General features: G+C 27.7%; 1 protein-coding gene and 1 pseudogene across 5 annotated transcripts in view; one reads left to right on the plus strand and one right to left on the minus strand.

The window, feature by feature from the left end:
* The window catches only part of LOC145194091 (rho GTPase-activating protein 24-like), a 206743-nt gene that overhangs the window by 189133 nt on the left and 1752 nt on the right, over positions 1 to 15858 (plus strand). For 3 of the 5 annotated variants that reach the window (XM_090078957.1, XM_090078960.1, XM_090078958.1), the window contains exons 6-11: positions 10973 to 11093; positions 12603 to 12680; positions 12838 to 12972; positions 13118 to 13211; positions 13369 to 13465; positions 14122 to 14264. In XM_090078957.1, coding sequence (XP_089935083.1) covers positions 10973 to 11093; positions 12603 to 12680; positions 12838 to 12972; positions 13118 to 13211; positions 13369 to 13465; positions 14122 to 14264 — 668 coding nt within the window. The remainder of the gene's footprint in view (positions 1 to 10972; positions 11094 to 12602; positions 12681 to 12837; positions 12973 to 13117; positions 13212 to 13368; positions 13466 to 14121; positions 14265 to 15858) is intronic. The other 2 variants (XM_090078959.1, XM_090078961.1) reach the window with 1 other exon arrangement.
* LOC149891922 (uncharacterized) lies at positions 2251 to 4033 on the minus strand (annotated as a pseudogene).

Here is a 15858-nt window from a genome sequence, read left to right on the forward strand (position 1 = left end):
AACCATTATTTAGATTTTACCAAATTCAAGGATTCCCAGGATGTATAGAAGCAATTAATGAACACATACTCCTATAATAATTCCTTGTGGAGAAAGCGCAGAAATTTATCGAAACAAAAAGGGATATTATTTTGAATTGCCAGGTCATTGCAGGTGCTTCATATGAAATTTTATCTGCTTGTGTTCAATGGCCTGGAATTGTTTAGGATTCATTTGTTTTTGCTAACTCAGCTATTAAACAAGTTTTAGAAGCTCGCCAACATGTTTATATTTCAGGTGATTCTGGCTATCCTTATAAACAATATTTAATGACACCTTTTTCTAACCCAAAAATGAAAATGAAATCAGATACAACTACAGCTTGAGAAGTACACACATGTTGAATGTTGTTGTTGAATATTGTTTTGGTATATCAAAAAAACAATATCCTTGTCTTAACATTCCTTTGCAAACAAAACTGCAAAATTCCATAGCTATGATAATATCCTGTTTTGTGCTTCACAACATTGCCCTTCTACAAAATGATTATTGTGGAGGCAATGAAATACAAAATAGCAATTAAAAATGTGGTGCTGAAGCATTCACTAAAGATATTTTTGCAGAAATAAAGCAAAAGTCAAATTTCAGACTTATTTTTTTTTTAAAAATTTGTGTCTGATAATGGATAAAGGGTCTAATAACAAAAACATTGTTTTAAAATATTTATACTACATATTATTTCAAAAGAATTGCATTTTATATTTCAAAATAGTACTATATATGAAAAAAACAATTTCACTAAAAAATAAAGTGATAAATTAAAACATTCCAAAAACAATTTGGATCTGATATTGTTTGAAAATAATAATCCTCACATAGAATAATTCTGTTGTGTTGCTTTTTTAAAACTTTGAAAATTTTAACTGTGAAAATTTTCACAAAGTTTTGTTTGTATTGTTGCTTTTTCTGGAGAGAGTTTTTTTTTATATCATCTATTTCTATTTGTTTTTTCATTAGTTCTTTATCAAGATCATGAATTTCATTATATTGCTTTTTTGTATTTTTTTTTTATTAAGAGATTTTTGTTTAACGTTAAACTTTATTCTTTTTCATGTGTTAATGAGCAAGATGCTATCAATGGTTTTTAAAAGTTTTCTTTTCTGTTTCTATAAGTGGCCCAATAATTTCAGAAGACCTGTCTCCATATGTGATCTATATATATATATATATATATATATATATATATATATATATATATATATATATATATATATATATATATATATATATATGGGTGATTCCATGTGAAAACATCCAGGGCATGCAACCCTAAGTCTCAGATTTTGCTGATTTTTAAACCACTTAAAGATATTAGTAAATTATGAACATCCTGAAAACTTTATCATCTAATTTCAATCGGTTCCTAAGATATAGCTATTTTAAGTTTGCCTCCAACCAACAAAAATCCGCCATTTTTAAAAATGGTTTTGGTCCTAGTTTCTGTTATACGTGTGTTGGAAAACTGAAAATTTGTACCTGTACATATTTTGGGCCAACGAATCCAATGAAACAACTTAAAATATTTAAAAATGAACATAACACCTAAAATTTTAATGTTTACCACAATTTCACTGGGGTGAGTCCAACCACAAAAATGCCGATGTAGCTCGATTTTTTTTTTTTTTTTTTTTTTTTTTAGAATTTGTCCTGAATAGTTAAGTTATAGCTATTATAAAGAATTGGAGAGTGGTCTTTTCTAAAACAGAAATAAAAAGATGGTCAAATCTACTTAAATTTAGTGCTTAGAAACAGGTATTTTGATAAATTAAACGAGAAAAAAAAGAGTGTTATTTGACAGTTTTGTAACTGAATTTGTTTTGGTAACATCAAACTGTTCTTTTAGTTGTTGTTGAGTAGCTGTTTCTGTTTTTTTAGTAATTTTATAGAATTTCATCCTAAAAAATTATAGTTTCAAAGGGTGAGAATTATATAAATGCAAATGTATATCACAAATTTAGTTGTTTTTTTCAGAGGTTGTATTAAATAGTTTAGTTGGAGTTAATACAAAAAATCAGATTGCAGCCTTAAAACAAATAAAAACATCTTCAAATATACTTACATTTATTACTTATAAAACATTAGTTTCATATTTATCAAACTAAGACAACTTAAAACTTAAAAAAAAAGGCTCCAAAACAAATAGAGCACTTGGAAAGAAGTTCATGAAACAAAAGTAATATACAAAATTTAAGAACTAAAAACTCGAAAAAATTAAAATTTATTAGTTATAGTGTTATAATCATTCACATCAATGTTATATTTTTTTCCTTGATTTTGTTGTTGGGACTTTGATTACTGCAATTAAACTCGACAATGGTACCCAACAGATATCATCTCTCTGTGGCCAAATGAAGTTTTGAGAAGGACCGTGAGGGTGCATAAACTTAGTTTGAATATCATTTGTTGTAATATCTATCTCTGTAACCATGCCTATCCACCAAAAGGAATCGTACTTGCATGCAACAAAATCATTTAGATTTGGTACAATTACAACATCAGACATTACTGCTTTTGACAGTATAAATCTGTCAACACATTGATGTTCGCTTGTTCTTTTAAAACCAATTTCAAATTTTGAAATGGGTATGTAATGATGATAACTTCTGGTACCTGGAACAGTTTTTCCTGTTTCAAATCGCTCCTTTAGTTGCTGTCGGCTTGAATTAACTGTTTCTTTGGTAATTTTATAAAATATGATTGTGTTTATATTGGTGATGCAAGCATATCATCAACTGTCAATATTTGGTTTTCCAATGATCTTTGCAAACTTGCTCTTGCTGTTATTCTTTTAACAGTACCACCTATACCATCACAAGTGGATTTTCCATGGCTGGTTGCAAAAAATACCCATTCAGCTTTAATCTTGAAATCTTCCTTGTGGTGGCATAGATTTATAAAGTTTTTATAGTTTTTATAATGAGCAGAACATCCATCAGAAAAATAATAGATTTTATTGATACCAACTAAATATTCTTTAATGTACTCTACAATTTTCTTTTGAAATTCATACACAAAGCATGTATCATGATCATTGTCATCACTTAAAAAACAGAACGACTTATACTGAATATTTGTTTTAGAAATTTCCTTAAAATATATAACAACAGGATGTAGTGTACATTGTTGTTTATTCCAATGATAACTTTGTATTTCATCCTGTATAACAAATTGATAGTTCTCTGCAAAATCTGCCTGTATAATACATTCAATGTAACCTAAATTATTTTTTAGCTCTTTCAAATAGCGATTTTGGCATTTAGCAATATATGAATGTGAAGTTAGTTGATTAATGTGAGAAATAGCTAGTTCTTTATATTCAAATAAGTTAACTGAGTAATTAATTGTGATCTATCAGTACTTTGCCATTGATTAAATTGAATTTCTTCTTCGTCAATCTCAATTAACTCCTCATCTAAAATGCCTTTAAGTTATCATAACCTGGACATTTGGCACATCTATGAACCATGCATTCATTATTGCTTGTATCACAAACTAATTTTGACATTAAATCTTTGTATGTAACATTCCATTGGATAGCATTTACAAGCAATATTGAGTTTTGATGGTGAATACAAACACATACCATTTTGGACGCAAACTACAAAACTTTGAAAATCCTATTATAAAGTTAGGGTATTTACTTTTAAAATCAATATAAAGCTCATGAAGGTTGCTTAACAATAATCTTTTTTGTTGTGGAGGACCACTTTTAACCTTAACACAATCTTTTTTACCAGGCATAATTCTAGAATATTCATCTTGTTGAAAAAAATCTTGAACCAAAGCTGTAAGAAAGTCAGGTATTTTTTTGCCTATTTTCTTATCAGGTATAGCAAGAATTCCGTTTTCACTTTTAAGTTTCCTAGCATGTCGTATAAGATGTTCAGAAACTTCAAAATATTTTGAAGCGTATTTTCTAGACCAAGATTCAGGTGTAAGTGTTAATATTTGAATTTTTTTTTTAAAATGGTTCAACTTTAAGTTTTTCTTTCATTAAAATTGTCAAATGATCAAGATCATTTGCTTTTTTTTTATCTGTAGGATAACTGGGAAAAGTTGAGGCTACACTTAAGTTATCTATATCTACTCCATAAGCACTTGCTACTCCTTCTTACATTTTTGAGTAGGCTTTGACTAATTTTCTTTTTGCTGTTACAACTTGTTGATGCTTTGCGACTCCATGAATTTTAATTGGTGAGACTCCAATAGATGTTAAAGAGTTGTCTTACTGTTGTTTATTACAAGATTTACCTTTAACAAATGATACATCATCATCAATTTCACACTCCATTTCATTATCAGAAACATCATCACATTTTGACAAAAACTGAATACATGAGCGACAAAATTTCCATCCTGGTTTACAGTCTAGATTTTTGGATTTAAGGTGCAAGCCATTTCAAGAGATATGGTTGTTTGACCTAAAATAAAATCACTAATTTTTAATAAACATTATACTCTGCTTCTAAATTTATATATATATATATATATATATATATATATATATATATATATATATATATATATATATATATATATATATATATATTACCTTTAACCTTCTTTTTGTGTCTTTTTATAACATCACAACACTTATCATTCTTTAGTATAAATATTGGTCCTAAAACCTGCTCATGATGATAACAAATAGTCTTTATCTCTTCATATGATGTAGTCTCAAGCAAGCCAGACCTCCAAATATAAGTATCTTGAAAATCCTTTTCTAGATTACAAAAAATTTTTAATCCTTGTTTTCGAACGAAACATATTTTGTGACATTCATCATTTAAAATGTTTCCAAATCCACAAGATTCCATTTTATCAATATACTATTATTTATTATCCCTAAAAAAGATTCATGAAAAATGTATAATTCCTTGAATGTGTTCATGGGGTCAAGGTTGTTCAGGATTAGAAAATTTTACACCATTAATGAGCATTCTAACTTTAATTTTACATTATAAACATTTCTAAATAATAAAACTACTAAAAAAACAGAAACAGCTACTCAACAACAACTAAAAGAACAGTTTGATGTTACCAAAACAAATTCAGTTACAAAACTGTCAAATAACACTCTTTTTTTTCTCGTTTAATTTATCAAAATACCTGTTTTTAAGCACTAAATTTAAGTAGATTTGACCATCTTTTTATTTCTGTTTTAGAAAAGACCACTCTCCAATTCTTTATAATAGCTATAACTTAACTATTCAGGACAAATTCTAAAAAAAAAAAAAAAAAAAAAAAAAAATCGAGCTACATCAGCATTTTTGTGGTTGGACTCGCCCCAGTAAAATTGTGGTAAACATTAAAATTTTAGGTGTTATGTTCATTTTAAAAAATTTTAAGTTGTTTCATTGGATTCGTTGGCCCAAAATATGTACAGGTACAAATTTTCAGCTTTCCAACACACGTATAACAGAAACTAGGACCAAAACCATTTTTAAAAATGGCGGATTTTTGTTGGTTGGAGGCAAACTTAAATTAGTTATATCTTAGGAACCGATTGAAATTAGATGATAAAGTTTTCAAGATGTTCATAATTTACTAATATCTTTAAGTGGTTAAAAAATCAGCAAAATCTGAGACTAAGGGTTGCATTTTCAAAAAAAATTGGATGTTTTCACATGGAATCACCCATATATATATATATGGGTGATTCCATGTGAAAACATCCAATTTATATATATATATATATATATATATATATATATATATATATATATATATATATATATATATATATATATATATATATATATATTTATATATACACACATAGTATTATGTAGTATTAAAATTGAGAAAACTAATTTTGTTTAAAGTAATTTTCTCAGTATTTGTAAAAAAAACCCATTATTTTCATTAAAGTATTAGTAAAAAGATAAATAAAAATACATTGTAGTATAGTATCATCCCCAAAAAGCGTCAAAATAAGATTCTGTATTTTCTAGAACATTTCCATGTATTTTAATTCAAATGGAATCTGTTAAAATGGAGAAATCATGAGAAATTGTCTTGATCACTTAAGTGGTACTTATGACCAACCGTTGTTTACCAACAACTTAGGATTTGGAACTGAACGTGCCAAGATGAATTTATTTTTCTGATGAAAAATACATAGCAAGACCTTTTTTTTTTTACTGTTATTAACTTTTTATTTAATCGTATATTATACAAATATCATTACACAGAATTTGTTTCAGTAAAAGGTTTTTCCCATAAAAAAAATCCATTACCGCTATTGGTTGAGAAGTGCATTTTCCGATAAATGCCCTAAATTCAACGCCTCGACTATTTTTCAAGTTCGACTTTCTCCAGCACGAATTTGAAATTTTCAAGTCTCGTTTACAAATTTGCTCAAGTCAATTTTTCAAGTCTGACTTGACAAAGTTGAACTTGAGATTTCAAGTCGAACTTGACTCAAGTTCGGTTCTTGCATTCCGCCCTTAGCGTTGTAGAAAAAGGGTTAATATTTCTTTCAGGCATTATAAGTTTAATAAATTCATCAAATGATCCTTTATATAAACCATTGATTAAAATACTATATCACCAGCTTTCTAAAACTCTTTTTATTTACAAGAAAAATTTACTTTTTGTCCCAGCTGGATAATGGTTAATGGTTTACCATATGTAGAGATAATAAACTTTTTACCACAAAGCTTTTGAAACAACACATTCTACACTGGCTGATCCAAATGCATATCCTGTATCAACTAAATTTTTTATAGTTTAAACATCCCAAAAATGGTGAACAGTTTCTGAAGTAACAACTCCATAACTCATTTAACTCAATTTCAATAACCCCTTAAGTAAAAATGGTAATTATGACTACATAATCCCATCAGTCTTTATGTGTAAAAATTATTCTATGTTAAAATACATTGTTTAAAAAAATTTCCTCTCAAATTTATGAAGGTTCATTGAGATACAAGTTCTTCTCTTTTATAAAATTATAAAATGAGTTCTCGCATTTTACAAAATTGATAATAAAAAACAAATTAAGGTAATCAAATAGTTAGTTAAGCCATTTATCAAGGTATTTTGTATGATTTTTTTTTAAACAATAAAGATTCTTATATATATACATATACATATACATACACATGTATATATATATATACGTATACATATATATATATATATATATATATATATATATATATATATATATATATATATATATATATATATATATATATATATGTATGTATGTATGTATGTATGTATATGTATATATGTATATATGTATATATATATTAGGGTGTTTCTTATTTTTGAAGATTCGATTTTTGCATGGGCCACCCTGCCATTTGGTTCATTATCATAAAAAAGTAATGCACTTTTTTTTTTTTTTTTTTAGAATGATTTTTAGGGGTCGCTACCGACCCTACAGTATTGTGCAAATGTACCCTAAAAATGCTTATGTTGCGTATGATGTTATGCAACAAAAGTGGTTGGTGCTTAGCGTACAAACCTCTTTTAACTAGTAATTTTTTTACTTTTAGTGTTCAGAATTGTGTCTATAATGCTTAATTGTTCCTTTTGCAGGTTAAACTAGTGTAACTACTGTACAATGATGGCTTCATCAACCAGTGCAACGATAGCTACCAGAAAGAAAACGAAGATATGGCTTATTGGACAGATGTCCTCTTCTTTAGACTGTGTTATGCTTCCATAAAAATGGAAGTGTAGGCCCTTTTCTTCCATTACAAGCAGATTGCTAAGCAAAGCATTAGGGAAGCATTACATTCCACAGCAAATGATGTTTTTGCAGTTTGGTCAAATGCCCGAATACCAGTGCAATTAAAGAAGCACATAGTCCCTAAAATTGAAAACATTTACAAGGAATGGGAAAAGTTGAAGAAAAATAAAGAGAATAAAGCTAAGCGTTCAGATTATTTGAAATAAAAGAAAGACCAATGGAATAAAGGGTTAGAAGAACTATTCGATATTACCCATGCCAATGCATTGGACATGATCACCATTCAGGAGGATAAGAACTTCCTATTATGCCAAAGAGAGAAAATTCGGAGAGGCAAAATGGGTCCAGTTGATAAGAAATTGGCAAAGCAAGAAGAAGTATCAAGAAAAAGACAAAAAGAAATGAACCGAAAAAAGGACAGAGAGAAGATGGCAAGAAAATCTCGAGAAGAAACAGTTGTTCTTTCATCATCTTCTGAAGGTGAAGATAACCCTAAAGAAGATAGCATAACTCAAGAAGATGCCTCGCCTGGTAACCAAGATGACCCTGAGCCATCAACTTCAGGTACACCGGCTCCAAAGCGTCCTAGACATGGCAGGAAAAATATACTGAATGAGAAGTTGGCAGCTAATTTAGATGTGGCTAAATTGAGTGATCGTGGGGCGGCACTTGTGTTAACACCGGCATTATAACTTCTTGGTCATGATCCAAAAGAATACAATGTTAATCCAGCTTCCATTCGAAGGGAATGAATAAAACACCGCAAGAAGATAGCAGAAGGTTTAAGGAATTCAAAGTTCCTTTATGTATTCATTGGGATGGAAAATTACTTGCTGACATCACCGATAAAGAAACTGTTGACCGACTTCCAATTCTAGTATCTGGAGTAGGAGTGCAGCAGCTTCTTAGTGTCTACTAAAACTACCATCAGGAACAGGTGAAAATGCGGCATCTGCAGTGCATGACGTGTCACTGACATGGAGAATTAACGATCAAGTAAAGTGCATGTGCTTTGATACTACTGCAGCCAATACTGGGTCAAGAAATGGGGCTTGCATTCTTCTAGAGAAGTTTGGGAAAGATATGTTGTGGTTGGCATGTCGTCACTACATTCTGGAAATTATTTTGGAAGCAGTAGTTTTGCTTTGTCTCGGCCCTTCAAATGGACCTGACATACCACTCTTTAAAAGATTTCAAAAAAGTTGGGTCTCATTTGATTCTACAAAGTACCACACAGCACAGTCTGATAAGAACGCTTCAAATGCTCTTACCGATATCACTGATGAAAGAATCGTCTTTTGCAAAGATCAACTATAAATCTTTCAACCTTGTAATGACTACCGAGAACTTTTGGAGTTGTCTATTGTTTTTTTGGGAGGAGTACCTTTGAGGGGCATTTCATTTAGAGCTCCTGCCGGTCTACACCGTGCTCGCTGGATGGCGAAAGCTATTTATGCGTTGAAGATTTGAGACAAAGGTCAAGATGGTCCAAGCATTGAACAATGTTTCAGATCAGATACATATGAAATGGGCTACTGTGGACAGCTCAGTTATCCAAGAAAAGAAACTGGAGGACTTTGTCACAAATAATACACGAAGATTTTTCAGCATCACAGGACTTCCATCAGACTTTCTTCAAAACAGTGTGAGCGAATGGGAACATAATGATGAGTTCAAGACTGTTAAGTCCACTGTTCACAGCATGAAGGTTGTCAACGACATTGCAGAACGTGGCATAGCACTAATGGACGAATATAATAGACTACATACAAATAACGAAGAGCAAAAACAGTTCCTGTTGTTGGTAGTTCAAAAATATAGACAGAAATATTCTGACAGAAAAAAGACAACTCTCATGAGCGATTAATCTTAGTACAGTAACTATTGTCTTAAATAAACCTACAATCAAATTAAAAAAGCATATTTATTGCTGTCTTTTAATAAATAAGTAGAAACGCAATGACAGAAAATGGATGTTTTTAATGCATGTAATAAGTAAATAAATGTGTACCAAGTAAATGAGTCATTATCACCAGTCTCCATCAGTTTTATGATTTTTTCCTATGTTAATGACTAAGAGCGCATAGTAAAATATGCCTTAAATTTCAATGACTGTTAGCGCCCAGTAAAAATGTTTTTTTTCCCCTTGAAATTTTTACACATTTATTTTCACACCAAAATTAACCATTTCAAAAATTACTTTTGTAATTTTTAACCCCAAATAAGAAACACCCTAATATATATATATATATATATATATATATATATATATATATATATATATATATATATATATATATATATATATATATAAAGAATCTTTATTGTTTAAAAAAAATGATACAAAATACCTTGATAAATGGCTTAACTAACTATTTGATTACCTTAATTTGTTTTTTATTATTAATTTTATAAAATGCAAGAACTCATTTTATAATTTTATAAAAGAGAAGAACTTGTATCTTGATGAACCTTCATAAATTTGAGAGGAAATTTTTTTAAACAATGTATTTTAACAAAGTCTAATGACCTCCATTTGAAAATGTTAAAGTGGCTGCGTACCAGAGTATGTTTAAATACAAAATGGCTGGCTTTTAATTGTGAAGTTTGTGCTAAGTAAAAATGGCAGATTTCAAATTGTGTTTACCATGAATAAATATTAAATTTTTAATTTTATGCAACAACCTAAATGACATCAAATTTTGTCCTTAAATTTTATCTGTTAACAAACAAATGAAATTTTGGTAATACATTTTAAAGTCAAGTTTCAGTTTGGATTTCTGTTTGATTAGATTTGTTATATGACTCTCTGAACAAGCTAGATTTTTTACAGTCAGCTACATAAAAGTATTTTAAAGAAGCTAATTTTTGAGTTCACAAACTTTTTGAAAACCTTAGCAACTATTCAAAAACTTTATAAGATAAAATAACCTTTAAATGTTTACCTGATAAAATCTCTTGTTACTATTCCAGTATAATTTAAAATATTATTTTTAATATTTTTGCATTTAGAGTTCCTAAAGTTAAAGTAAGTATTAGTAAAGTATAAAACAGTATTTTTAAAATTCATGAGCTCTTTAAAAAATATTTGTTTTCTGCTGCAAAAAACCAGCTATATGCATTATTATGTGTTTTTAATAGCTAAAAAAATATACTTCTTTAATTCAACGACAGAAAAACACGTTATGTGCTTTTCTGTTGTTGAACTAAAGTAGTATATTTTCTTAGCCATTTGGTGGTGGAATGTTTGGTCGTTCAATTGCTGAGACCGTAAAAATAGACTCACGCAAAGGTGGTGGAATGGTTCCTATTATTGTTGAAAAATGTGTTGAATTCATTAGAAAATATGGTTTGTATTTAAATCATTTATATTATATATTATATTATATTATATATATTGATTATATTAACTAAGTATTTCTATTATTTATATGAAATATATAAATATATAAAACAAAATATATAAAAATATATATATAAAACAAAAATTTTAAATTACACACTCACTACAGCAGCCATAATAAATTTTTTTTAGTGCAATTTCAAATGGAATATTTAGTTAAATTGTCCCTTTTATTTTTTTTAAATCATTGTCATGTATTCTTTCTCTTTGGTGAATATTTTATGATGATTGTTTATCTCAAATAAAAATGTTGTAGGGAACCAGTAAATGGTTTTAATGGTTGTACCCTGCCAACTTTAAGTCACATTTTTGTTTTTCCACCATAATATAAAAAATTAAGAACAAAAAAGTGCTATTAAACTAGTTGTTATAATTCTAAGAGAAAGTATACAATGATTGGAGTTAACAATTAACAGAGAAAGAAGAAAAGGCTTTTTTTCAAAGAGAAAAAAAAGAAAGTAGAATATGTGCAGCTACTGAAGTTGTATTCAGATAATGAAAGTAATCCTAGTGAGGAAGATGAAGTAGTTTTTAAAGGTCCATCATCATTAAGTCAGTTAAACAGAAAACATTTAACTCATCTACATTTCCCAGGGTTTGGTAGTATGAAATGTGAAGATGTTAGTTTAATGAGAATTTGTTGGTGTTTAAAAATTGAGCAATTGAGTTTGCATTAGAAATGCTGCAAATTTACTCTAAAAACAAATTTCACTAATTTTATTAGGAAAAAACCCCATATGGTATAAGATTTTTTGCTCCTAATGCCTACAACCATGCCTGGATGACATGTTCAAATGCTTTTGTTACTCTCAATCATCTCAATTTAATATCATCACAGCAAAGTTACACTTTATGGTACTTGTGTCAGGAATTTGTTCTATTGGCCTTTTTCTCCTTTTTACATCATAAAACTTTAAGCCCTCTGAGGCAGTACTCAGACTTCACTGTTCCTTTTCAAATTTTGAGTCAAACACCAAAAACAATAACTGAAGTGTACATGGTTAAAGGAAGTAAGCTGGCAAGGGTCTCGCTGGCTGATAATAATAATAATAATAATAATAATAATAATAAAAATAATAATGATAATGATAATAATAATAATAATAATAATAATAATAATAATAGTAATAATAATAATAATAATAATAATAATAATAATAATAATAATAATAATAATAATAATAATAATAATAATAATAATAATAATAATAATAATAGTAATAATAATAATAATAATAATAATAATAATAATAATAATAATAATAATAATAATAATAATAATAATAATAATAATAATAATAATAATAATGATAATAATAATAATAATTAATAATAATAATAATAATAAAAAGTAAAAGATTTGACTTAAGACATTTTGGTTTTTTTTTAAATTTAAATTGTTTGTGATAAAGTATTTACTTGTACACTTATAGATATATATACAATCATATTCAGGGTTGGATGTGGAAGGCATTTTTCGAGTCCCAGGTCAGCAAGAGGAAGTAGAAAGTCTCAAATCTGCATTTAATAAAGGTTCTTCATTTTTAGTTGTTTTTTTTTTCAACTTCTGTGTATTTCTACAATAAATATTCATAAAATAAAATCTTAAAAAATCTACAGTCAATTTTTTGAAATCCTAAAAAGATTTCCTTCAAAGTTTTTAAAGTTCAAAAACAATTCAAACTTTTAGGTGAAAATCCAGATCTGGATATTGAAAAGTACAAAGTAGATATAGTTGCATCTGTTTTAAAGCAATATATTGGTGACCTTCCTGATCCTGTTATCCCATCAGAAAACTGGGAGCAGTTTATTGCTGTTGGGGCATGTGAGCATATTTTTATATTAATTTTGAAAAAGGTAAAAAGGTAAAATAATTTTTTTTTTTTTTTTTTTTTTTTTTTTTTTTTGTGTTCAGTGAAATTTCAATTACAATTTTTTCTAACTTCTATTAGGAAAGTTTTTTATTTTAGTATATAAGTTGGATCCTTCTGCTGCTCTTGTTAAAATAGATTACTTGCTCCAAAGAATTCCCAGAGTGCATTTTAACATGCTAAAGTACTTATGGTAGGTTTTTGTCATTGATTTATTTGTATATAATTCCCTTAGAATTAAATTAAGAAACAAACTTTATACAAAATATGAAAATCATACTAAGCTGCCTAATATCACTTAACTTAGTTGGTTAATCAATTCTTTGATAACTTTAATGTCTTCTTTGTAGTAGGTTTCTTTTTGAACTTCAACTTCATCAAGAGTCAACAAAAATGAGCGTGGCAAACCTGGCTTTAGTATTTTCTCCTAATTTTTTGAGGCCTCAGGTAATTTTTGTGATTACTTTGTTTCATTTTTTTTTATACAAAGTTTATATTTAATATTTTTTAAGAAGTTTATATTTATTTAATATTTTTTATACAAAGTTTATATTTAATATTTTTTAAGAAGTTTATATTTATTTAATATTTTTTATACAAAGTTTATATTTAATATTTTTTAAGAATTTTATATTTATTTAATATTTTTTATACAAAGTTTATATTTAATATTTTTTAACAGTTTATAAAGAAATATTTTTTTTTATTCAAGAGCTGTAATTGAATGTGAAATTTTTGTTTCTACAAATCTAATTATCCAATAAACTATTTAGTCATAAAATATGCTACATAACTTGTTATCTAAAAATCAGTGCACTCTTTTTTTACCTCTCTTCACTCTCCATAGCACTTCCACTCTTCACTCTCCATGGATTCTAATTCTAAAAAATAGATTTGTTATACTAATGATGTACTATCAACTGCGTTCTTCTCATCATTCTCATCATTTTCATCATTCATTTGTTTAATTTCATCATTTGTTGTTTAATTTCATCATTTGTTGTTTAATTTCATCATTTGTTGTTTAATTTCATCATTTGTTGTTTAATTTCATCATTTGTTGTTTAATAATATGAGCATAACTTTGACTCTTTTACCTTCAGAACAATGATGATCCAGAACACTTGTTAAAAAGTTTAGCTGCTGCAAATACTGCTACCATGGCCATAATTGTTAATCAAAGTATGTTGTTTCCAGAAACGCCAGATGAAAAGTATTATCAGCCATTAGCTGTTAGTGATGAGAAGTAAGTTAGTGATTTAAAATTTAAAATGTTAATTAAAAAATTAAAAAGCAGAGAACCTTTGAACCATTCTAAGTTGTTTGATGGGTATTTTTCATAATAACCTTTTATAATGGCGTTATAAAAGCAGAGAATCTTTGATCCATTCTAAGTTGTTTGGTCGGAATTTTACATAATAACCTTTTATAATGCTGTTAAAAGACAGTTTTAAAAGTTGTGTATTTTGTTTTAAATCTGTGAATATATTTTTTAAACCATCCACAACATTTTAGTAATCATGTTAGCTACTAACTAGCTATTTTAAAGCTTGTTAATGCTGAGCCTATAGTTAGTTATTTTGTAAAGAAAAGATTAACATTTTCACCCATATGGATAATAGAAGCAATTTTACTGGCCTAAAAAAGGTGACTTTTGTTGGTCTCCAAATAACTTTAACAGTTTTAATCAATGATAAAGAGTTTGAGTTGAGATTAATCATAACTGTGCGGTATAAGGAAAATACCATTTATTTAAAAGTTGATTTTTCAATCTCTTCTAAATTGTTATCATCAATGAAATATCAATTCTTAAGAAATAAAAGTTGATGGAATCAACCTTTAATACATGTAGTTTTAGGAACAAAATAAAGCTAAGTATAGCTAGTTAAAAACATTTTACTTAGAAATAAATTTCATACTCTGGTCAGATTAAAATAATTGTTTAAGATTTAGGCTAGAACACATTTTTTCTTAATCCTTTGCATTTCTTAGCGTTTTTTGTTGAGTTCTCCCTTAAACTTAAATTTTTTCACAGTTATTATGTTTCAAAAGATGTTGCTTCTCTCTTAACATTTGAGTAAATTGTTCACGTCGCTTATGAAACTTAAAAATAAAGAATATTTAAAAAAGAATTCAGTTTGTAACACATGTTTTTTTTGTTTGTTTTTTTAATTTTTGGTTTCACTTGGTATTTTTTTCAATAAAGCTGCAAATTATTTTTAGAAAGATACTAAATTACAGTTAAAAAATAAAACAACATAATATGAAAGATAGATGTATCTGTGATAGGAAAAAAAAATAGTTTAGGGTATTAACATGTCTGTTCATTTAGCATATACTTATAAAAAATTGTCAACGATCATTTAAAGCAACTTTCTCAAATAGAAGGGGATAGTCAAGCAATCAAACACTGGCTTTTTTACTGACTTTTTATATAGCTTCAATAGCTACAGAGTTGGAAGCAGCAAAATATCTAAGACAAACAAAAACAAAATTCTTTACCACTGTTGTATAAAACCACAAACTGATATAACCAGTCTAAACCTAACGTAATGTTTCCGTCTTTTTAACATTACAAGTTCTATGAGAATTATTAGATTGATGTTTTGTTGAAATATTGAATGTCTGCATGAAAAAATGAATTTGAATGTAACAGCTAAAAAGCAGGGTTAGAAGCATAATCAAGTTTAATAAACGAGAATAGAAAACAAGGTTTTTGTCACTTTTGGGAAAAAATATTTCTAGAACATATTTTGAGTACCATTTTTAAAGGATTTATCCTTTTGAAAGTATATTCTTTGTCTATTAAGTTATTCACATTTGCATAATATACTTAAAGT

Source organism: Hydra viridissima, unplaced genomic scaffold (assembly GCF_058129835.1).
Source record: "Hydra viridissima isolate aposymbiotic clone 2 unplaced genomic scaffold, HvirCarnegie_v1 scaffold_2, whole genome shotgun sequence".
Classification (NCBI taxonomy): domain Eukaryota; kingdom Metazoa; phylum Cnidaria; class Hydrozoa; order Anthoathecata; family Hydridae; genus Hydra; species Hydra viridissima.